This window comes from Crinia signifera, chromosome 19 (assembly GCF_055691185.1).
Source record: "Crinia signifera chromosome 19, ASM5569118v1, whole genome shotgun sequence".
NCBI lineage: Eukaryota > Metazoa > Chordata > Amphibia > Anura > Myobatrachidae > Crinia > Crinia signifera.
Window position 1 is genome coordinate 103,533,785 of NC_139226.1, and position 24,097 is coordinate 103,557,881.

Sequence of the window (24,097 nt, forward strand, 5' to 3'; positions counted from 1 at the left end):
CACGGCGACAGGGAGGGGGGAGGTGGACGGGGATGGGGACGATTGCCCTGCCCTGCAGTCTCTATCCCCGCACAGGGAAACACTGCTGGGAGCCGGGAGCGGGCATGGGAGCGGGCGAGCTGGCGGTGCCGGCATGGCTCCGGCGCCACTGATATCTTCCTGCGCCTGGAGCTTGTGCTCCACCGGCTCCGCCCTCGCTACGCCCCTGCTGCCAGCTCCCCGCTGCACCCACAAGCAGTGGGGAGCTGGCAGAGAAAAAATAGCGCCAGCAGACCCCCGGCGCCTCCCCGCCACCGCGGGGGCTGCGGCCTTATAGTTACGCCAGTGATGAAGATATCTGTATACACATGTAAACAGTTTAGAGATGTACTGTACAGCTTTGGTTTCTTTCAGGTCTTGACATTCCTCACTAGATATGTTTGTTCAGTGGGGAAAATTGTGTGTGGTAAGCCCAGGTGCAAATATGTAATTTGGGCCCCCTCCTTCATCCCAATGCAAGTTCACAATATGCAATATGGCAGTGGGTGACGGAACAGAAGAGTGTGACAGGGAGAGGCTACGTGGGAGATTCTCTAAACAAGAAATGCGGTAAAAACCCCTTTATCGGGGTTTTTACCGCATTTTGGGATGCTGTAAGCATCCCCCACCGGGTCAACGCGGCGGGGGGGCATCGCCAGAAAAATCTGGCGATGCCCCATAGAAGCCAATGGGCTTCTACCACATGCCACCGCCGCCCCGCAATGACCCCCCGCCGCCCCGCACGGACCCCCGCCGCCCCGCATCGCCCCCCTCCCCCTCACCTGTGTCCGGGCAGCACAGAGCTGTGCTGCCCGGACCTGTGACCTCCTCCCTGCACTGATCCTCTTCCGGGTGCAGGGAGGAGGAGAGCCCGGCGCAGCAGCAGCGCCGGGTGTGGGAGGGAGAGGAGAGCCGCCGGGACCTGCTGGGACCCGGCGACTCTCGCCGCAAAGGACAGCTCTTAACGCAAGAGCTGTCCATTGCTATAATTATCGCATATGTTAGAACATATGCGATAATTATGATTGCGATGGGCGGCGAAGGGGGGCGGAGATTCTTAGAGAATCTCCCCCTAAGGGAGGCAGAGTGTGACAAGGAAAGGATGACAGAGGCAGCTGTGGGCCTCTTAGTGCACTGCACCTCCTCTACCTATGGTAGTTCCACCTCTGTTAGCTTATGAACAGCCAAACCTTATGTACCTTAGTATAGTTATTCTTCGACATGGTGGAAAAAGCATCATGTGACTAAGATACATGGTGATTTCATTAATTATACAGCACAGAACAAAGCCAAAGGTGGAGCTGAGTGTTTTTATAGCAAGCCTAGTCACCTGGGGTGTTATGGGAACAATTCATAATGAGCTCATTACATTATAGTTGAAAGTACATATTCATTAACTGATTATTGTTTTAATACTGTATATCATCTAAAAAAGCATTCATACATTGGGGCAGATGTATGATTTGTCACACAATATGTGTGCTTATACTGCTTCTCTTCCATGTATGAAGGAGCCGCTGTGCAGTAAATGACAATATGGTCCCTGTCCATATCTGCGCTGCTATCTAAATGATAGCAGGCCGAATGTATGAATGGTCAGCATCGCCGACTGTTCCGCCCGCTTCTGCTAATGACTTCGCCCTTGAGCCCTATCTGGCGCTGTCCCTGCTGTTGAGGCAGCGCTGTCCCTGCTGTGGGTTCTGGGCTGCGCCGGGGATCTCATGTGAGTAGCGAGATCCCGCACATGCTCTGTGCAGCCAGCCGAGGGGGAAACTGATGCGCTGTCTCCAGGAGGGGACATCGCCGGAGGGGGGAGATTGAGATCCCCCGCTTCGGCAGACAAGATGTTAATACATCTTGGCGATGTCCGTTCCTGCTTTGCCTCGTTAATGAGGTGAAGCAGGCAGTATAATAGCAGCGCACTATGCACCGCTATAATACATCTGCGCCATTGTGTGTTAAATCGCGGGTGCTTTTTCTTTACTTGTGGTGGTTAAAGGGCAGTAATACAATGGGTGCTCTTTTTGAATCATTCCCAATCATAGCAATCAGTGGAGTATCATACTGTATAGAAGAATTTCTGTTGTAAAAAGGGGTGGCACTTATTAACAGGACCATGGCATACTGTATGTATAACCAGTAAGGCAAAAATTGGGAGATATATAAATATATACTGTATGAGCCCTAATACATTTTTGTAGCAGACTTTATTAGTGTTAATATGATGTGCCACTACATTATCATCCTCCTACTCCCTATATGATATGGTCCTGGCCCACCACACGTGGCAACCGAGGCATAACCCTAGAGGCAATGAAGTCATCTGCCGCTGGGCTAATGCTCCCAAGGGGGCACCTCTCCGCTCTCCTCCCCTGCAAGTTTAATCGGGTTAATTGAATGCTGTTGATATCACTTCTGTGGCTAACTCCCCCTCCTAGCAGGAAAATGGATGACACACTCTTTTTATTATAAAAGATAATTTGGTACTTGTTTCCTAGCACGGCCACAATCGCATTGATCTTGTGCCCTTAATAGTGGTATGCGATGGCCCCCGACGCGATGGACCCGATTTCCCATTAAAAAATCGCGTCGGTCGCGTCGCATGCGGCTAAATAAGCATTAAATGGTCCCGACGCGATGCCCCCGATTTCCCATAGGGAACAATGTTAAATGGCTCAATTTACCCAAATCAACAGGGAACAATGTTAAATGGTCCAGAAACCCCCAAAAACACCCCTGAACAGTGAAATGGCCCCCCAAAATTAGTTAACGCCACCCCACGATCAACGTGAACCCAAAGCGTGGCGAGCGCAGCGAGCCCGCGAGGGGTGGCGGTACGCGTCCTCCGACCTTTTCATACCCCCACTATCCACGACGGCGTGGAGTTGAGAATAGAATAGTGTGGCGAGCGCAGCGAGCCACCGAGCCCGAAGCGTGGCGAGCGCAGCGCGCCCCGCGAGGGGACGCGGATACCTTCACAGGTAAACGCGTCCCCTCGCGGGCTTCACAGGTGTCCGCGTCGCCATGGACACCTGTGAAGCCCGCGAGGGGACGCGTATAACTGTGAAGGCCGTGCTAGGAAACAAGTACCGATAATTTTGTCACACCCTGTATTAAAAACCCTAACCAAGAAGCAGATACATTACTGATGGAGCTATTTACTCCTGTATAGGACGCATGCAAATTCTAGCAAAAAAATCATTACTACATACTTGCCCTGAGAGGAGTCTGTCAGCATCACGTGTGGAGGCGGGGGCCTGATGTAGATGTCATTAAGCCCCGCCCCAGCACGGCAAATCCAATTGATTTGCGGGGTCTCGTGGAGGGGCAGGGCTAAATGACGCTATTTGCATATTTAGCCCCGCCCCTCCCAGCGAATAGCCGCGAATCGCGGTTATTAAACAATGCGGCCGGGAGGGTAAGGCAGAATCCGGGAGGATTGCCCACCTTTCCGGGGGGCCAGGAGGGGGACCCGATTTCCGGGACCCTCCCGGCAACCCTGTATTACTACACTACAGAGCTTTTCATAATAACAATGGTTTTGAACTAACAATTATACATACTTAGAATTCTAGCATATTTACTGCGCAGGAGCAAATAGCTTCATCAGCAAGGTGTCTGCCTCCAGTGAGACAGGCCTAAGGTTCTTCTAATCCCGGGTATGACTGCTAAACAATGTGTTTGTTTGAAATAAATGTGGTACATTGTGACATAATTTTGGGGGATTTTTATTTTACTAATATATAATGTGATGTTGTATGTGTGTGCGTTTGTGTATGAATGCGCACCAATATTTATCTTGCCTCTGGGCAATTGGGATGAACTTACACCACTGCGTGGTACCCAATGTTAAACAGTAACTTGACTTGCTATTCAAATGCTGAGCATAGGTAAATCTTTGTCCTCATTTGTGTGACAACCATTATTATTCTTCTCGTTTAGTGGAAAACAGATACATGATGAAAGATCATTCAACTGATTGGCATCAACCTAACGACTCATTTGGCAGATTTGGCTCTCTCTTCAATGTGAAAGGTAACTGACACTTTCCATAATGCTCTGTGTTTGTTTTTTATTATATTCTACTCAGTGGTCGAAGTGGGGCGGTATACGGGGGTATACCATACCGCCACTTTAATCTGAGGATGCTCTCTGATCACTCAGCAGCGCATATTGTGCTTTTGTAATACCCCTGTACAACGGGGCAGTCTGGCAGGGGACGTTGATGGACAGGGGGGTGTCCGAAGGTGCGCACTATATTCACTCTTTACTTTTCCATACCCCCACTTTAAAATTTCCATACCCCCACTTCAAAATTTCCACTTCGACCACTGATTCTACTACTATTACTACTAATATTATGTATGGCCTAATTAGGCAACGGCCCTGTTGCCAGATACACCTGTGGCAGGATTTGCCCATGTGTGGTAAGCTTTACATACAAAGGGGAAGATTTATCAAAGCTAGATGAGAGAGAAACTACAAACCAATCAGCTCCGACATGCCGACTCCTCCGCAGTGATAGAACCAGATGCTGCTTTGTGGCATTTACTTGCAGCACCCAGCTCCTGTCAATGAGAAGGAGCTGGCAGTGCTGAAAGAGTCTCTGCGGACAGCTGGCACCAGCCAAGCCGTTGATTTTTGTACTGCCACTGGTTGATACTTCAGGGTATGTTTATTAAGCCTTGTTGGATACAAAGTGGACAGAGATAAAGTCCTGGTGAAGTGATAAAATGGAAGGTGATAATGCAACAGACAATAAGCTCCTAAATGTTTTTTTTTAAACCCAGCCTGAAACATGTTAGTTATGAGCTAATTGTCTGGTACATTATCACCTCCCACTTTATCACTTCACGGGGCTTAATAAATATGCCCCCGTGTACCAACCAACTAATTCCTAACTGCCATGTTTTAAACCCACCTTATATCATGGCAATTAGGATCTGATTGATTGGTGCTTTGTGCCCGTTTCAGACCTCATTGCACAGCTGCGAATTCGCACAGAGGCAGATCATTGATGAACAGCGCATGCATCTGGGCTGCAATGCGCGTATATGATGAAGTTCTGCTACTTTTTCTATTCACAAGTAGTAGGCGTGCCCGAAAAACTCTGGGAGTGTCAGGCAAAAAGCATGTCAGGGAGGGGCCTGTGAAGTCAACAGCAGGCTGGGTAATGACTGTTTTCATCGCAGCTGCTGAGTAAGTCTCTGGCTACTCTGAGTCTGAGATGACTGGTGCCCGGGGAAAAATGTATTCCATAGTGAGCCTCTAATGAAGGGGTTTGGACCTATTCACACTGCTACAAACTCTTCTATATGAGCGCACATCCTTTTGCACAGTGTATACATTAATTCACAAGGTGGGATTTCACTGATCTATGGCCGCTGCAAATACAGGTCTGAATTGGGCCCTTTATCTCTATTCACTTTATGGGGGGTAATCAATCTTGACTTCTATTTCCGACAGGGGAAATAGCGGCCTCCACCTATTCAATTATGCCGTTTCCGACAGCATTGAAGGTGGATTCCGACAAAACAGATCCGACTTTAAAACAAGTCAAATCTCTTTTGTCGAAAATGGCCATGGATTGTGGAGTTCATGGCCTTGTTCCACAATCCTCGGCCGATTTCTCCGGCACGCCCACTTTTTGACACTCGACAGGCGGAACATTAAATTCTGTCCAGCGGAGAGAAAAAAAACGGCCCTAGATCCCGACTGTTGGGACGCTCTGACAATCTTGGATTGAATACCACCCTATATCCATCCAAGACTTAGTAAATGCCCCTGAGTCTCATTACAAGCTTTGATAAATGAAAGACATTTATTCTAATAATCAATCGAGTAATATACAGAAGGAGCATCTTCTGGTGATCGAATCGTTAGCCGCCACCATCCGCCGGAAATGGACGCGCGCGCATGACCCTGTTCTGACTGAGCCCTCCGCTACCCTTCGCCACCCACTGCAGCTCCCCCACTGCCCCCAGCCCGTCTCCCTGAAGGGGAGACGGGCAGGGAAAGCACTCCCCACCACCGTGTTGACGGAGACACGTCACGCGTGTGGGACTCTCACGCGTCCCCATCTATATCTGCACTATTTTACTCCTGTATTGTTTAACAGTGGCAGAATTGAAAGCCTTAGATGTTATGATAAAATATGTACTGTTTATTTTTAATAAATAAAAATATGGAAAACGCAGTGAATCTAACAATGAAGTTTTAATTAGATATTGCATGCACAGAGGTATTATAATTGAATTATATTAAATTATGTTTTGTTAAATATTACAGTTGATTGGACACTATTTAATACAAACATGTGAAAACCAGTTTTGTTGATTAGCCACCCCCAAGCCATAATAGAACGGATTGAGAATTGTTTTGCTGCCAAAACCTCCATATAATGTACAAATTACAGCTCCGGATCGGAACACTTGCTTTCACTACACAATTGCAGATAATGTACAATATATGATAACTCAGGGAACTTTTGCACCTCTATTATTAAAACCAAACACTTTCCTAATTTCATAGCACTGCATGCTTAATTGCAGGGTGAAATTACACTTTTTATTCTCTGCTTGCACCTAATCTAGACTTCATTTTATTTCAATTGATGTGATTTAATTTGTGTTTTTGTAAAAAAATAAAAAAAGCCTGCCCTTGTTTATCTAGAGCTTTACAGACTAATGAGATACTTTCATTGAGTTCTCCTTCCAACCAAATTGTAACTCCCCACTGTCCCGATCTAATTACTTTGCTAGTAAATATCAGAAAATGAAAGAAACATCTTTCGAAAATGGTGACAGGAATAACAACATTCCCATTTGATATCATAGCATACTTTTTATTCAAAATACAGTTTTTTTATAGCAGAGAAATGTTTTAAAAATGATACTGAATGCTGGGTACTCACCTGAGTAGGGCGCCACCTAGAGGAGGGCGCCTGATCTGATAATATCCTGTTACTGCCAATCAATGATAATAAACTCAGGCGCTAAATATTACTGTCGGTGCCTTTGTCTGGCATCATCTCAATACACTAAGAATCAGACTGAAGGTAAACTACAGCTCCATGCAGCCGCCCTTGTTGCTGATAGGTCCCGGCAGCAAGGGATGCTGGGAACTGTGAGTCTGATTACTAGTGCAGTGCTGCCATGTTAATCTGCATTGAGATCAGGGCTGCTTCTCTCTCAAGTGGTTATGTAATCGCTACTATTACTGTGGGCGTAATGAGCAAGGGTCACTAATAATGCGGGCATAATGTGTAAGGGGCACTATTACCGTGGGCAAAAATGTGTAAGGGGCACTACAAACCTGGGCATAATGTTTGAGGAACACTACAGCTGGTCTTTTCCCACAAGACTAAACCCCCTTTAATTTTGGGGGGCTTTCGCAAAACTACCCATAGGGTCGTAAGGCATATATTTGTTTACCAAAACATTTGGCTTCAGTCAGGCCCTGTCCATAGCAACCAATCTGCTTTCAGGAAGTTTTATCAAATACATTGTATAAAATGGAAGGCAAAAGCTGATTGGTTGTTATGTGCTTTTTTCTACTCTTATTTACTGCTTGATATATCAACCCCTATGTAGGGGAAGATTGAACAACGAGTAATATTCTTGTTATCACTCGTTACAAATGATAAATGGTGCTCCAACCAATCAGCTTCTGTCATGTGCTTAAAAATAACTGAAGATTTGATGGAGTGCCATTGATCATTCGTAACCAGCGATGACAGGAATCTCAGTCACTCATTATTAAATATGCCCTATAGACTGTTATAGTAGGATAGTTTTCTACAATAGTGGCCTTAACTATGGAACTGTTTTTTTAGTATCTGGAAGACCAATTAGAATATCTACCATGAATATGCAAATTACTGTATGTTTAACATGCTCCAGTGGAGGCAGCCATTTTGTAGGCTGAACAACTATGAAATGTAGCCCATAAAATCAGCAACATGCAAAGATTAGCCAGTCACTTACCACATTGATTACTATGTCTAGTAGCTCTGCTATGACACAACTTTATTGTTCCACTTTAATAATATTGTTTTTATTGATTTTATAAAGTTAATTTCTCATAATTAAAAGAAAAAACTAAAACCCCATAATAAACACAAGATAAATATAGATATATAATTCTCCAAATATTCAGGAAAAATATAGCATTCACGAGATGTGTCACAGACCCTGTATTAAAATACCGTAATTGTGAAAGGTGAGGATGTCAAATGTAACCTTTTATGCGCCAAGTGAATTTGTCAAAATAAGTGTGAAAATTGCCAGGCAAACAATTGTATAATGACCTGTAATGTTACCTTCTATAGGAAATATGATCTTTTTGTTTTACACAAAAAAATGTATTTGAATTTATATAACAATGGTGAGCAAAGCTGGTATTTTTGGAGGTATTTTGCACATCTCTCACAGTGATGTTGGCACTGCCCAACTTACACTTGTCCAACTTGTCTGAGGGACATGGTGGACCTGATTGACTTGAGATTTATCCTATGTGCTGAAGGATCAATCTCTTGGTTAGACCCAATGCGCACGGGAATGTGCATCTGGTCCTACAGCATCAGGCACATCAGATTTTGTCAGACAGGCACATCAGATTTTGTCAGATAAATTGGCCCAATCTATCTGAATTGGGTCAAATCTGACAAAATCTCAAAAAAGTAAGTGGGCCTTATTATTTGCATATCCATGTTTTCCTCAAAAACATCTGTCATTTTGTGATAGGCAGACTCGGTGGCGCCCCTATATTATTTGAGTATGTACAGGTATATGTGTGTGCATGTCTATGAGTACATGTGTGTGTGTGTGTGTGTGTGTGTGTATATATATATATATATATATATATACACATACATATACACACATACATACACACACACACACACACACACACACACACACACACAGTATATATATATATATATATATATATATATATATAGAGAGAGAGAGAGAGAGAGAGATATAAATATACTGTATATAATTAAATACGCTAACAAAAGTCTAGACTGAAGAGATTTGTTTAATTGCCGTAATACATCTTCGTGAAATAGTTTGTCATTGTCATTTAAATGTTAATCTCTTAAGTATTAGTATATTATTGAGTAAATGATTGCGGAAATGCCACCTTCTTCAAGAAGATTAACTGCTGACATTAAAACTTATAATGTATATTTGTAAAAAAAAAAAATGCTCTGAGACAGATAAGTGATTGACGCTTATCTCTTAGTTCATTCATTTTCCTGTGTTCGAAATGATTTGTAATTTCCTCACTGAAAACCTGCATATTATTATCTCCACCAGGAGGTCGGCAGTCCTACCAGGCGTCTCCCGGGCGCACCTTAAACGACAGCCCTTCCTCAAGCCTAAATAGCATCTATGGAAACAAAGGTACAATGCAACAGCTGACTACATGATGTATTGGTAGAAGTCTTGTTTCATTGGTCTGTATGTAGAAGTGGCATGATTTGTAAGACATCGGTCATTTTAAAAACGTTTACTAAGGCTTCCTTACTATGGAGGATTTCTAGGGTATCAAGAATGCCATATTCAATTAGAATTACTGTACAAGTCTTAAAAACAGGAAAACTTAAAATAAAGTTCCAAACTAAAATAAAAACTTAAAAAAACCCACAAACTACATCTATGTATACAGTATATAAACATGTTGTAGGGCAGGGTCCAGCAATCTTGTAGTCCCACCCGTCCAGGCTGATCCGGGTAGTGAGTTTAAAAATGTGCCACTGGGGGACTACAAGTCACAGCAATCCACACTTTTGAATTCACTGCCCAGAGCAGCCTGAATGGACCTAACCTGCTGTTGCACTCTCAGAACCGCAAATTGCGGCTTCTATCCAGGCCTCACTGCCCATTTGTATTACAAAAAGGGACTCTAAAGTTCCATCTTTATATGGGACTGCAATTCCAGCAACCTGCCAAGGACCCTGAGCTCTGTGTCCATGTAAGGCAGATGGTAATTATATCACCCTGAGATGGTCATAATACTCCAGGCATATATCGGAACAGACAGTGAGATGATATAGCTGTGATTTTTTTAATATTTATATTTATTTACATTCACATTATTATTTTATTGATTTTCGCATGCAACTTAATTTTATGTTATTATATTTTATTGTTATATTTTATCCATTGCTACCTAATGAGATGGCACAGTAAATTAATTTATACCTTATCCGTTGATAATATACAGTATATTTTTGTAAGGTTAATCCAATTTTTTTCAGCGCTGCTACTGGTTCCATATGTATGTTTTTGTTTGCCTGTTTATAACTAAATTCCGGCTTTAAGCAGCAGCTTGCTCTGGTAAAGCGGTTCTTGTCAATTGTGCCCCTTTTACAATCAACTCATTCGGAAGGCGTGATTCATTTACAGAAGTTGGGACACATACTTTGTTTTCAAATGTTTCGTTAATGTGCCAATACGTGTCTGTTTTATTTGTGTGCGTCAGAGTATTGTCTGTGCTTTATTTGGTCCATTGTTCAATTCACAATATAACTACCGAATGCCGTAATTAGCTATTTTGCACATTTCTCGCTTGATACAGTGTCATTATAGGATCTGCTCGAGCTGTAACTAATTAATTAGTTAGCTTTTAATGCATTCTAGTATGTACTAACCGGTCTCCCTGCTCACACAGCATTATAATAAACCCTCTTCAAAATTTCAGTATGATAATTAAAATTCCTTATGATAAAGAGATCCTGACAATAATGCTGGGCATAAACAGTCTGTACATATCTGAATGATACTTACCTACCCTACTAGAATGGCCGGGAAGGTCCCAAAAATAGAGTTCCCATCCCAGCCTCCTGGAATGGTGGGCAAGCCTCTTGCATTTAGCAGTCCCCGGCATTAGACCCCGCACCCCCTCAATCTGCCGATCGAATACCAGCAATTGTGGTTCTTTGGGGAGGAGGCTAAAATTATGCAAATCACATCATTTGTTACCATCTCCTCCCCAATAGAGCCGCAAATCAAGACATTTAAAGGGTAGGGGGTCGGCTTAATGATGACAAGCCCCTCCCCAACTTCCGATAAAGCTGCATATTGTCTCCTATCCGGGGTTCTCTCGGACAGGAGAACTTTCAGGTAGGCAAATATGATCTGTATGTGTATAACCACAAGATATTGAGTGCAAATCCTAAGAATAAATGAATGCAACATAATCTGAATAACATACAATCCTGTAGAATACTAAAAAGTTAGCACCTCTTCTTATAGGATCTTACAGGATGTGGGACGGCCCTCCCCACCAGGCACAAGAGGAAACTTCCATTTATTCTCAGAAAGGTATTCCTGCCAGTTCTGATGTAATGTCAGTTACTACTCTCAACACTATCAATCAAAATGGCAATGATCCACATTGTGATTACGACACCCGCTTTCCAATTCTTCTCTGATCGGTATCTCCTCTTCACTGGTGTTTTCTCCTTTCTATAGAAACTGTTCTGCAACTGGGGTTTGAGAAGAAAATCTTTAATTCAAAATCTCTATAATAAATAATTCTTGTCAGCATTAAAATTTGAGAATGAGCCTTACTATTTGTTATGTACAGTAGCTGATCACAATGCACAGTCAGAAAAGAAGATGCGTATTTTCATATCATATAGAGAGGGAACGTTTGGATAGAGATAAAGTTCCAACCAATCAGCTTCTAATTGACATTTTATAGTCTGTGTCCCAACCAATCAACTTGAAAATGTAATTTTATAGTCTGTGTTTGAAAAATGACAGTTGGAAACAGTGAACTCACTTACCCCTGTGACACCCGGTATGCTGGCTGCTAAAAAGGGCAGCTTAGCTGGCTTAGCAGGATGGGGCGTGGGTTTGCAGGACAGGGGCGTGGCTTAGTGTTCCGGCACCTGGTTCCATCATTACTGGGGTTTGGCAGATGTGGGCTTCAACTGGAGACTGTCATTGCCAGATGTTAACTTAGTGTCACCACTTTGGGGGTGATATCTGGGTTTGGTTCGCACCTCCCTCATCCCTCTTGTGATGCCACTGGTTGGGAATGGTGTGCTTGACACTTTATCTCTTTCTTCAAGCTTTGATACATCTCCCCCTGAATGCTTGCAATTTAAAGTGTCAAAATCATTTCCGAAGTGCCATCATCAACTTTTCCTAAATCAAATGGAAAGCATATGTCTAGCTAGTAAAGAAATAATCACCTAAAATAGGGGATATTGCTAAGCGCTGTAAGCTAGTAAATCCGCATACAGCTCTCAGCCGAAAGTGTACTATAATGGCTGAAAACAAAGATATTGATATAATTAACATCTGCTGCTAATCTGTCCAGAAACATAGGAGGTTTATAACATAGGAGATAATAATATACAGTATGTAAAATAGTAGTCAGCTAATCACAATTTCCTGTAGGCAGGGCTGCCATCAGGAATTTTGGGGCCTGGGACTCATTTCCAGTCCAGGCCCCGGCCCCCCCCCCGCCATCTCACTTGATTTACTGTGACCCGGCTCCTGCTCCCCCACCTCCTCTTCCGCTGAGCTGCAACCCGGAGGTCCTGGAGTGCAGCCTGCTTCAACTCAGGATGCCGGTGGCCAATTAAAATGCAGCACCGGCTGGTGAACCAATCAGAGCTTGTGTACCAGCAGCTGCTCTGATTGACTGCCGTTATTCGAGCTCCGGTTGTCTCAAAAGCTTTGTTCAGTGGAGCGAAGGCAGCCCTTCCAGAGGCCGCGGCCCGGGACAGCTGTACCCACAGCATCCTTAATTAATGACCCAATAATGCTGTGCCCATATCAGGAGGATGGGTGGGAGGGTACAGTCTGTCCGGCAAAGAGGTGCTGCGGAGGTCTCCCTGTCTGCTTGTCGCTGTCAGTGTCTTAATGTCAGGTGCAGTCTGTGTGTCAGTCAGTGTTAGTCTGTGTCAGCATTTGCCTGTCTGTCAATTTATTTTTTAACCAAAACCTCCGTAGAGTATTGCATTCAAATTAGAAGTCAGCATGGAGATATGTACCCTGAATAATACACCCTTGCCAACATATCTTTGTTTCTAGAGGGAAATTTCTATTCTTATACTTTAATTATAGTTATCCATCTGCAGTCACCTGGGATAAGTTGTATCTGATACTATTTATTTAAATTTATGTGAAAAGCAGAAACATAGGGGTCTATCTACTGAGTATTTATTAAATACTTAAATGTGTTGTAAGAGTACTGAGAACAGATTCACCTTCCCTCCCTGTTTAGCCAGAAGGACCCCAATGTAGAGAGTTCAATATTCTAAACAGCAGCCTCTCCTCACCCACTATAAACCAATGGGAAGGGCTGGGATACATATGGGAGATTGGCACTGAAAAGATTCAGTTCTGCCTGTATGACTCATTAGTATGCAAGAATTCAATTTGCATATATTAATAAATAATCTCTGATCATAGATCAATTTCAAAAAGTGATTTTTCAAGCATTAGTTATCCAAGTCTGCTTACTCTTCATGATTGGCTAAACTCTACAGAATCTATTAACGAGTCATTACTCATGATGGTTAATGGTCATGGTCACATACGGTTCTTACGATTATGGTGGAAGATCATTTAATGGAACATTGTCACATTTGGTGTTTCTCCTTTTCCTCATTCTCTTTCACTTCTTTCATTTTAAATGTCAAACAATAAATGAAAAAGTCTCTTTTCCTGTTCCTCTGGTCCAGTTGCAATGCCATTATAATGACCTGTATTGCATCTTTACTTTTTTCCTCAGCCACCACCCAGTTACCATCATCCTACCAATTTCAATCCAGCGTAACAACCACAGACACCACCAATCAACAAGACAGCAGCCCATTTAACATGAATGGTACGTTTTAATTGACTTCATTATGCCACTGTGTTACATTCACTGTGTATTGCTACTGTGATCACAATTCTGAGGACAAGATAAGTGGGCTTTAGTCCAGTGTCTTGACCTGCATAGAGACCCTTTCAGTGCAATTTATTGTTAATGATATTATCGTGTCTATCATCTAGTGCAGTGGTGGGGAACCTCAGGCCCGGGGGCTGTATGCGGCCCCCGTAGCCGGTCTGAGTGGCCCGCCCACCCGCCCCGCGGCTTTGCCGGGAGTCAAGTACAGGGGAATTCTTGTGAGAGATCCGTAGTTCTCGCAAGATTCCTCTTAATCAACAGCAGCCGGAGACTGTCAGTCCTATTCAGCGGCAGCCACCGGAGCGTGGGATGGCTGCAGCAGGACAATTTGTAAGAGACATTTTTACATATGGCCCCCCCGAAGGATTTTTTCCCCATACAAACGGCCCTTGGCACAAAAAAGGTTCCCCACCCCTGATCTAGTGTGTACACACTATATCGTTACTCTCGCCGGTCGTTAATGACCCCCTTGTCGTATGAATATGCTGTCAAATCTGCCTATATCGTCAAGGGCTGCATTGTTGGTTGATGCCAAAGAACGATATGTTTAGCTATTTTTGGGGATAAATCAGATTCATCGCTGGACTGGAATCCTTTTATCTATTAATTCATTACTTATGTAATGGATTAACAAAAGCCGGTATAAAATGGGACTTAATACATTTGTTAAAATGAAAGGACATAAACATAAAAATGCACAGACACCATAAGAATACAAACGGTAGTTCACAAAATATTAGAAGTTAAATAAAGTCAGTTACCTAATGGAAAATAGTATATAGGGCTGTTGTTTATGAATGATTCACAATAACTGATACAGTATGTCCGGCGCCACTCCGCTCAAAGCTCACTGCCTTTGAAATAGCGACACCTCACTCTCAGCTCAGACAGTGACTTCAGCAACACCTCATGTGGGGCTGTCAGCAGCTGTGTGGTGGGGAAATCGGAGACACCGCTGAATCAGCTGTGCTCCAATTTTCGGTACTAATGGCATAGGCGATTCAGAAGGAAAGTTTGGGAGCCCCTAATGTTTGGGGGCCCTGGGACATCCACTCCTGTTGCCCCTCCTTGGATTCGGCCATGGCAACATCCCATCTTCAATATAACTCCCATCTTAGTAAATTTACCCCACTGATGCTGTCCTCTGGGTCGTTATTTTAATGAAATTTTTTGTTTTTTCTTTTACTGTAATACACTTTATTGTAATATCTCCCTATAGTGTACCCGATGATGACGAGGCACCAGCCAACAAAATCTTTGCCACAAACATGGAAATCTTCAAAGCAAAGTCTGCTGGTGAGTTCTGTATACAGGGATTAGAGGGATGTTATGCTTGGTATTTACATGTAGAAGACATCACCATGGACTAAGTGCCTAAGATGGCTTTAGAAAATAATTTATTTTAGCTGGAGAGACGTCAACCTGCCCAAAGCATTGTAACTGAAGGGTTCTCAAGTGTTTCCTGTGTGACAAAGAAATGTTTTTACCCATTTAGTTACTGCAGATGCCTCTATGTTAGCAACTCCACACCATGATTGCCGACATTTAATGTCTCCTCTCTACATCATCAAGCCCCACCCCCATTGCAAAAAATAAAATAAAAAATCCTGCGATTCACTGGTGTACGTGGAGGGGGCATAGCTAAAATGACCCAATCACGTCATTTTAGACCCTCCCCCTCTGTGTACACCTGCGAATCGTGGAATTTTACCGGCAGGGTAGGAAGATGCGGGGGCATATGGGGGCACATTGGAGGCTTGCCCACCCTTCTGGAGGGCTGGAAGGGGGACACAATTTTTGGGATACTCCCGGCCATTCCTGGAGGGTAGGCAAGCATGCTCCTCACTCATGTGTCTGAAAGATATAGGGGCAGATGTACTAAGCCTTGAAGAGAGATAAAGTGAAAAATAAAATTACTAACCTTTGAGTTCTCAACTGTAATTTTTAAAACAAAGCCTGTACCATGGCCGTTGGGAGCTGACTGGTTAATACTGTTTCTCACTACTTCCATGCATCATTGATGGTTTCTGGTCGATGTAGAATAGCTTTGCCATTGATGGAACAGAACCAAATGGCCATCCCCCAACGGTGGCACAGCATAACCAAATAGTTTTTTTTAAAAATTCTACCGAAGGTGCAGGGGCACAGAGTATAGCTACGCCCCTGACACCTGGGAAGTCATGGCCCCATGTTCTGATTGGCCCATGGGCCAGACGGTCAAAGGAAATAGATGACTATCGATAGTCAAAAACATTGATGGTCATCCATGAGGTTTTATGCTGCCATCGATGACTGTACTATCTCCATCTATGGCAACCCTCGATGGCCATCCCTAGTTTAGGGAAATAAGTTTACAGCATAGTCACATGACAAAAACTTCTCCAGACTTGTTTCCAGTAACACATAAGACTCACAGGGGTTTCAATGAAAAAGAATAGAGATAGTCTGGTTTCGAGTTTTTGTATCGATATCCTAATTTTTTGCAAACATACAGTAAGAGAATGGGAAGCATATATTCAGCGATGTTTCTACCTGCAGTGTGGGGATCTACATAGAGTTTGCAGCTCAGCCACCTGCTGTTATAAAAGGTGTGACCTCACCAGTGGGGCATGGCCTTCTGAGTTGGGAGCGTGAACTTACTTCCCAAACCTCCGTTCACTCCGGGTCCTAGAGATGCGAACTGCCCCAGTAAAAGTCAGGTGTTGTCCATAATGTCACAGTGCAGCATCTGGCTCCTGTCACTAAGGAGTTAGCACTTTGGCATCACCCCTTGATGGGTAACACCCAGGTGCGTCCCACCCCCCTCCCTTTGTGACGCCACTGCAGGTATTGGTGGAATAGCAAGTCAATCAGTTTTGGCCATTGTGTCTTTTCTGATACATATTACTGTACTTTAATTATTGTTACAAGAAAATGTAGATTTGTGGCTCACCCACACACTCACATCTATCTCTTTTGCGTTGTATAAAAGTAGCTTTCCTATAGCGCCAGCAACAACTGCCATCAAGAATGACAGAAAATGAAACATTGTTTATAACAATACCAATGATCATCACGCTGTCACCATAGTGCGTATACAATATCTCATTAGTTAATGAGTCTTGTGTTATCAGCATCCATCACAGAGCGTTGTGTCCACTCTTCTCGCTTTGTAATTGCTGGTCCTACGGCCTCCAGCTGTCTTATCTCTGTCTGTATATGATTAACATTCCATCATGCTACCATGACAACACTGTGAGATTGACATGACAATCCATGTATAATACATTGCATATGACAATTATATCATTTCGTTCAAAATTACTATATAAGAAATGTCAACCCACGAAGTTCACTTTGTATAGAATATGTTGTTATTTCTAGAATCAGTGATGAACTACATTTTATATTTGCTTTACCATTATGTTAATTGGTCTCAAAATGCCAATTAATTAAGATCTTTATATAGGGTAGAGTGTTTTATATACAATTATTAAAAATAACTTTAGTCTACTTTTTATACTACACTATATATCAGGCAAATAATAACATTTTGGCAATATGGCTGATTGAGACTAAATCATTGAATTTATTAAGCTAGGCATACGCAGTCAGATGAATGCCTGCGAGACTGACAGACATTTTATCTGACAGGCTGACACCCAGCAGTTATTGTGACCATACACTGGGGGCTGCCGGATGACTCAATGACCACAACGGATCCCAGGTCAGGATCCCAGCGACCACAACGCCGATGCTAAAATCCAGACTGTTCAACTGTCTGACAGTCGGGATCCAACAGGTGCTATTCTACCTCGTGGGGGGTCCATGACCCCCATGAAGGGAGAATAGAACCTGTGGTGAGCGTACCGGTGGTCAGTCTAACATTGGCCATCGGACAGTCGGACTGATAATTCTATAGCTGGGGTAGCCAACCCTAGCCCTCGAGAGCTACCAACAGTGCATGTTTTGCAGGTCTCCTCACAGAATCACAAGTGAGCTAATTAGCTCCATCTGTGTATCTTTTAAAATGTCTCAGTGATTAATGAGTGCAGCTGTGCAGCAGCTAGGTTGCCTGGAAAATGTGAACTGTTGGTAGCTCTCGTAGGCTAGGGGTGGCTACCACTGTTCTATAGTGTATGCCCAGCATTAACAATATCTTAAATTAAACTCATTGCTTAGTTATTATGATCAATAAGTAAAAAGTAGAATATTGTTGAGATAAATTGAGTACAGTTTATATTACCAGATAAGTACAGTTTGTCTGTTTGGGATGCAGCAAAGGTAAAATGCAGTTTTCTATGGTTTGGCTATATTTCCCATATGCTATGCATTCTGTAGTCAAAGGCAATGCTGGCTGCCAGTGGTGTCAATACAGGGGGCGGGTCGCACCCAGGCATCACCCGCTGAAAGGGTTATTCCAAAATACTGTCTCCTCCTCATTGACAGGAACCAGATGCCGCTCTGTAACATTAACTGCAGCATATGTCTCCTGTCACAGAGCAGGAGCCAGCACTGTAGCACACATCTTCCGGAGAAGAGGTCCCGGATATTATATCGAAACTGTGTTGAATTATTGTAGTAAAATGTGGATTTATCCTTTGTTTTACTAGCCCATCAATGAATGCTGACTTATTCCAGTGGGTGGGCTGCCACCAGGTACAGAATCTGCTCTAGCATGATGTTCTTTAATGGAATACGTTTGCAGTGACTAACATTTATGTTATGTTTCCCACAGACCCAACAACGCCCATTCTATGTGAATAAAGGAAATGCCGCCAACACTGAAACCCCATAAGTCGCTGGGACCAAAGAAGCCTAAATTGTTCTTCTCTTACTTACCAAAGCTCTGGATATGTGGGATATATGGGCAGACATACAGTAGGGTGGGGAACGCTGCCTTATTCTTTCACTGCTATTGGAGTCAATGCATTATGACTGGATTTGTCTGGGAGGAAAAACGCAAAACAGGTTTTTTTTCTAGCCAGCAGCAATAACCACGTACTGGAATTCCTGGGTGGGTCCGTGCTAGAACGAAACTCCTATCTATGTATCTCAACTTAACTCTTTACTGTGTCTTTGTAGGAAGTATTATGTTTTTATTTAGAAAATATGACTATTATAGCAACTGAGACTTAGGTGATCAATTTGGGTTGACATTATTTAACAGCACAAATCCTAACTTGATGCGCTGAACCATTGCCTTGATTGTTTTAACCTATAGTACGGATAATCTCCATATAAATATCTATTTTTTTGTATTAAACATTTAGAGACAGTCCTCCGCTGGATATGTGTTCACCTATTGTACGTACTTGGCTAGAGACCATCTGAATGAATTCTGTATATACCTTTCAATCGCCCTTATTTCACTTGTTTCCTTTTCGAGCACACCTCTAGCAATTTGCACAGCACCCCTTCAATTTGTCTGGTTTACGCATTAAGCAGCAATGTAAGCTCAGTGGGCAGCGCCGGCTCCATTTTCACAGCTGCCTTCCAGTGTAATCTTCACTGCTCAGATAGTCCCTTCAGCTTCCTTTCTCTCCCAGGCTTCGTACTATTCTAAAATCAATTTCAGCTAATGCAAGATTTATCTCCTGCATCCTTGAATGAAATAAACTTGAGTATTTTGTCTCGCTGCATGCCTCCAATCCTTTGGCTAATATATAGCATGGTACTGTATCAACTTCATTTTATCCAATCTTTTTTGGGATTATGAATGGCAAGCTAGAATCGGTCAGCTCCGTACTTTATTATACATTAGAGGCAGATTAACGCCATGTCTCCTGAATCATTCCTCCCTGGCATTTTCTGACTTCATAAATAATACAGCAAAGGGCTCCTTGGCCCCGTCGAATGCCTGGAGTCAGAAACTCTTAGTGAAACAGGGACACCGGCGACAAGTCTGGGCAGACATTTTCCCAGAAGGCTCTAGGGTTCTTGTGCGTCATACTAAATGAGCAACTGTACAAGTGTTGTCTTTGTTAAGAAGCTTAGTTCTCTAGAATGCCCCATTATGACCCTCCAGGTACATGTAGATATACACCTGGAACATCAGTAAAGTCAGTGTAGACATTGTGACTATCAACGTCCCGGCCTAAGGCAGATTGTTAAGAATAACTTGTATGAGGCTGCTGACATCACTGTTCTGACAAAGAAAACCACAACGGAATCCACAATGAACAATCGCGCTCTTCCACAATAACTGTGAATAGAAACACAGCTGATTTTCGGAATAATAGACCCTTGGAATTGATCACGGGAACCATAGCAGCTAAGCTTGGTATAGAATTTTACAAAGGCCTTTAAGTATATTGCATTGATGCCTTATTTATATAGCAGCAGTGTTACAGGGTGGCACATATATTTGCTAGTCCATTGTCTTACCTGCGGAGCACTAATAATGCTCAATAAAGAATACAATGTCTATAGCACAAAATGCAGAAGTATGTTATAAAGAAAACCAGGACAGCCATCAGGGGGGGACTACGGGTACTCCAGTTCTTGGGCCAGACAGGAAGGGGGCCCAGGACTGGTATAATTGTCATCAAAGTGTTCCCATTTCCTTTGAAGCAATGTAGAGGTTGAGTAGTGCGCCCCACAATACAAACACAGGTCTCACCAGGCACACTGAGTATTCGAGAAAGGGGAGTGGGCCCTGCCTATTTTGTCAATCCTGAACCCCACAATTTCTAATGGCAGCCCTGGAGAAAACTATAACATCCAGTACCATATACAGTGTATCCTATATAATAAAATGTTAATGTTGCTCCTCAACTCTACGAGAAGGGAATTCAAGTGTTTTGCATGCCAGCGTCCACTAGATGGTGCCTCAATAATGTCCAAAGGTTGTATTAATGCTACCGTTCAATAGTTTCTGAACTTTTAAAGCCAGATCTATTTAAAAGTACCCCTACTCCGGCACAAGATAATCTACACTCGTATTATACTGCAATAGAGTATACAAAGTCACACTGTCCGCAATTCCAGCTCCCAGATAAATGACACAATTTATTCTATAATTATTATATATTTAGCGCCTACATACAGTATCCTTGGCCAAAATAATCAGATCTGGATAAAATGTAAATTATACTTTTTATTCTTATTGGTGCTAAGGGGCAAAAATATATATATATATACTTTTTTTCTTTGAGCAAACTTACATTCTTTTTTTTTAACAACCAAAACAGAAAGAAATAGATACAAAACCACATTAACCGACATATATAAAATATAACAAAAAGCTATCAGGGAACTTCTGTACACTTTAATTCTTATTACAGATGATACAGTATGTTCCACTATTCTCTGTTGTTAGAATATAGTTGTTAAATGAGTGCGATAAAAAAATACTTAAAATACTGCAATTTATTTAATTGAAATAACTGTGTTTTTATTATACTTAGAATTGAGGGTCCGATTTAGCCCCGTTTGTTAGGGTCTGAATTCGGGGTTTGTGCAAGCGCGAATATGCACATATGCAAAACCTGGAAGTGAACGGCTTCGTCTGAATAAGGCCCTGAGTTGGGGTGTTCGACTTTTGTGTTATAATCTTTGGAAAGTTTTTAGTTACAGTCTTGATGGTAACAATATGAAAAGTAAAACAAAGCTTAGAAAAGACATAAGTCTCGACTAATTAATGACAAACATTATAAATATATCAATTTAATGCAATATGAGATATATCGCAACGTTAAATTGTGTTTTACTTTACACAGAACCTCAAAAATATTTTCTTCTGTAGAAATGTTGTGTAAACCATTTCCCTGCTCGTGTTTTGTGATAACTCTAATTTTGCAATGTTGTTCTATTCAAATTAAAGTTCTGTAGTAAATAAAAACAAATGTTGTGTGATTCGCTTTATTATTGCATCAGTTAATGAGTCAACTAAATAACTCACATATATTACTTCCATACTTTGCTTAATGGTACTGTACACAGACTAGATCAAATTTGTTCTTATAATACTCTAATTTGTATTAGCAGTTGATGGATAATATTATACTGTTCTATAGCTAGGAGTTAGTCATAAGGTGCGTACACACTGGGCAATAAAGATGGAGCCAGGCTCATCTAGCCGGCTCCAGGTGCGCCATTCGCTAAGGCAATTGTGGCGCACGTGTATCTGCAATGCTTATGCACCCGCGAGACCCAAATGCGGCATTCTCTGCAATGAGCGCCTGAGCATGTGAGCCACCAAAAATGCCTCGCTGGCATACCCGATGAACCTGCTCCATCTGTACAATGTAGGATATTTTGGCCCTTTGTTTATTATATCGCCCAGTGTGTACACTCTGCATGATGAACGATACCTGCTCCCACATTAATGCCTCCAACTTCATCTGTGCATGTACAGATGAAGGAGCGCATCGGTAACGAAGGCCATGCTATAGAATGCTCCACTCAAGCTCTGCTCCATTCAGAATACAACAGTGAGTACAGCTGTACAAACTACTTCTGCTACACTTCCAATAAGCCCAAATCCTGGTTAAGCCCTTTACTTGTTTAGTGTATCTGGTCTTCACTTGTGTTGCTATCATAGCTTGCATCACACTACCAACAGCACTTACAAATATTAACAGTTTCTTATATAGCGCACACATATTCTGCAGCGCTTTACAGAGAATATTTGAACAATCACATCAGTCCCTGCCCCAGTGGAGCTTACACTCTATATTCCCTACCACATGTATACGCACACACAGACATTCTAGGGTACATTTTGTTGGGAGACATTTAACCTTCCAGTATATTTTTGGATTGTGGGGGGAAACCGGAGTAATCGGAGGAAACCCACGCAAACACGGGGAGAATATACAAACTCCGCACAGTTAGGGACATGGTGAGAATCAAACCCATGACCTCAGCGCTGTGAGCTAGTAATGCTAACCATTACACCATCCATGAATCAAAATTACTAAGGACACTTATGAGGCCAAAAGGAGCAGTGTTACGTGAGAAAATGCCAGCCATGAAATTAATGACTTTTCAAAAATGTCAGTTAGCTGGAGTTTGTGTTTTCCTGTATGTACATTTCCACTATGACCTGCAAGCCACAAAAGGTCACACAGAGGCGTTTTACTAGAGGAAATTCCAAAATCCAGCAGGGCGGCATGTTTAGATGCAATTACAGAAACTCTTAAAGCCACAACATCCTTTCTGTTGGGTAAAAGAATGAAGCAGATCAGGTTTTAACTCTTGTGAGCTATAATGACCACTGCACTCAAGGAATACCTGCTTTTCTGAAAAGATGAAAGTTCAGAACGATTCTCCCAGGCAGGCATGAAGGCAAACAAAGACAAATTAACTTATTAACCATTGATGGCCTCAGAGCCGTAGAGCTATGGTTATTACCTTTGACTTTAAATGAAGGAATACCTCCTAGAAATCCAGTTTTGTCAGGACAGTTTCAATATGAGGGGACTGTCTACCAGCCCATTATTGGTGAATTGTGCACTGGGCTGAGGTTGGGCATTATTCACTTGCCACAAACAGAAGAGGAAGCCGCCTCCCCTTCAAAACTACTATATCATTATATCTGTTCATTTTTAGACACAGTGCCCAGGGTAGTATGGATGCACGGTGTGTGGTGTGAGCCCCCTCTTTGCTTAGGGCCCCATGTGCACCACATACAATGCGCCCAATAAAAAACGCCAATGCGGTGACAAAATCTTTCATGAGCAGCTATACTAGTAATATAGATATCTGCGATACAAAAAAAGATTGAAGAGATTTACACCCGACTAAAGGGATTTGAGGAAAACACAGGATTATAAGGATAGAGATGTCCAGGTTAACAACAACATTAAAGAATTCGAGCAAGAGCTAATCTCCAAGAAAGAGTCCAAAATGGAGAGAGATGCCAAAGATTATGAAAAAGGAGAAATCCATAATTTTAATAGGGGGGGGGGGGGGGGGGGGACAGCAGGGTAATTATAGGAGAACTGTATCAAATGAGAGGAAGTCATACCATCAAAATGAGAACCCACATTATGGTAGGCACAGACCTGAAAGAAGGGTACAATTCAGTAACTATGATAACTATGAGAAACCAGCATTTAAAAATAGAAATAATAGGAAATATATAAGAAATAATACCTATAATCAAAATGAATCACTTAATCGAAGGGTAAGAGATTTTAGCCACAGAAATAGGTTCGAGGTGCTGAGAGAT

General features: G+C 42.5%; 1 protein-coding gene across 1 annotated transcript in view; it reads left to right on the forward strand.

The window, feature by feature from the left end:
- Nucleotides 1–18,811, forward strand: part of TRIM29 (tripartite motif containing 29) — a 55,581-nt gene extending 36,770 nt beyond the window's left edge. Inside the window, exons 5-10 of the mRNA XM_083161884.1 lie at nucleotides 3,961–4,053; nucleotides 9,342–9,428; nucleotides 11,283–11,351; nucleotides 13,780–13,875; nucleotides 15,161–15,237; nucleotides 18,659–18,811. Coding sequence (XP_083018010.1) covers nucleotides 3,961–4,053; nucleotides 9,342–9,428; nucleotides 11,283–11,351; nucleotides 13,780–13,875; nucleotides 15,161–15,237; nucleotides 18,659–18,718 — 482 coding nt within the window. The 3' untranslated portion in view covers nucleotides 18,719–18,811. The remainder of the gene's footprint in view (nucleotides 1–3,960; nucleotides 4,054–9,341; nucleotides 9,429–11,282; nucleotides 11,352–13,779; nucleotides 13,876–15,160; nucleotides 15,238–18,658) is intronic.
- Nucleotides 18,812–24,097: the final 5,286 nt, after the last annotated feature.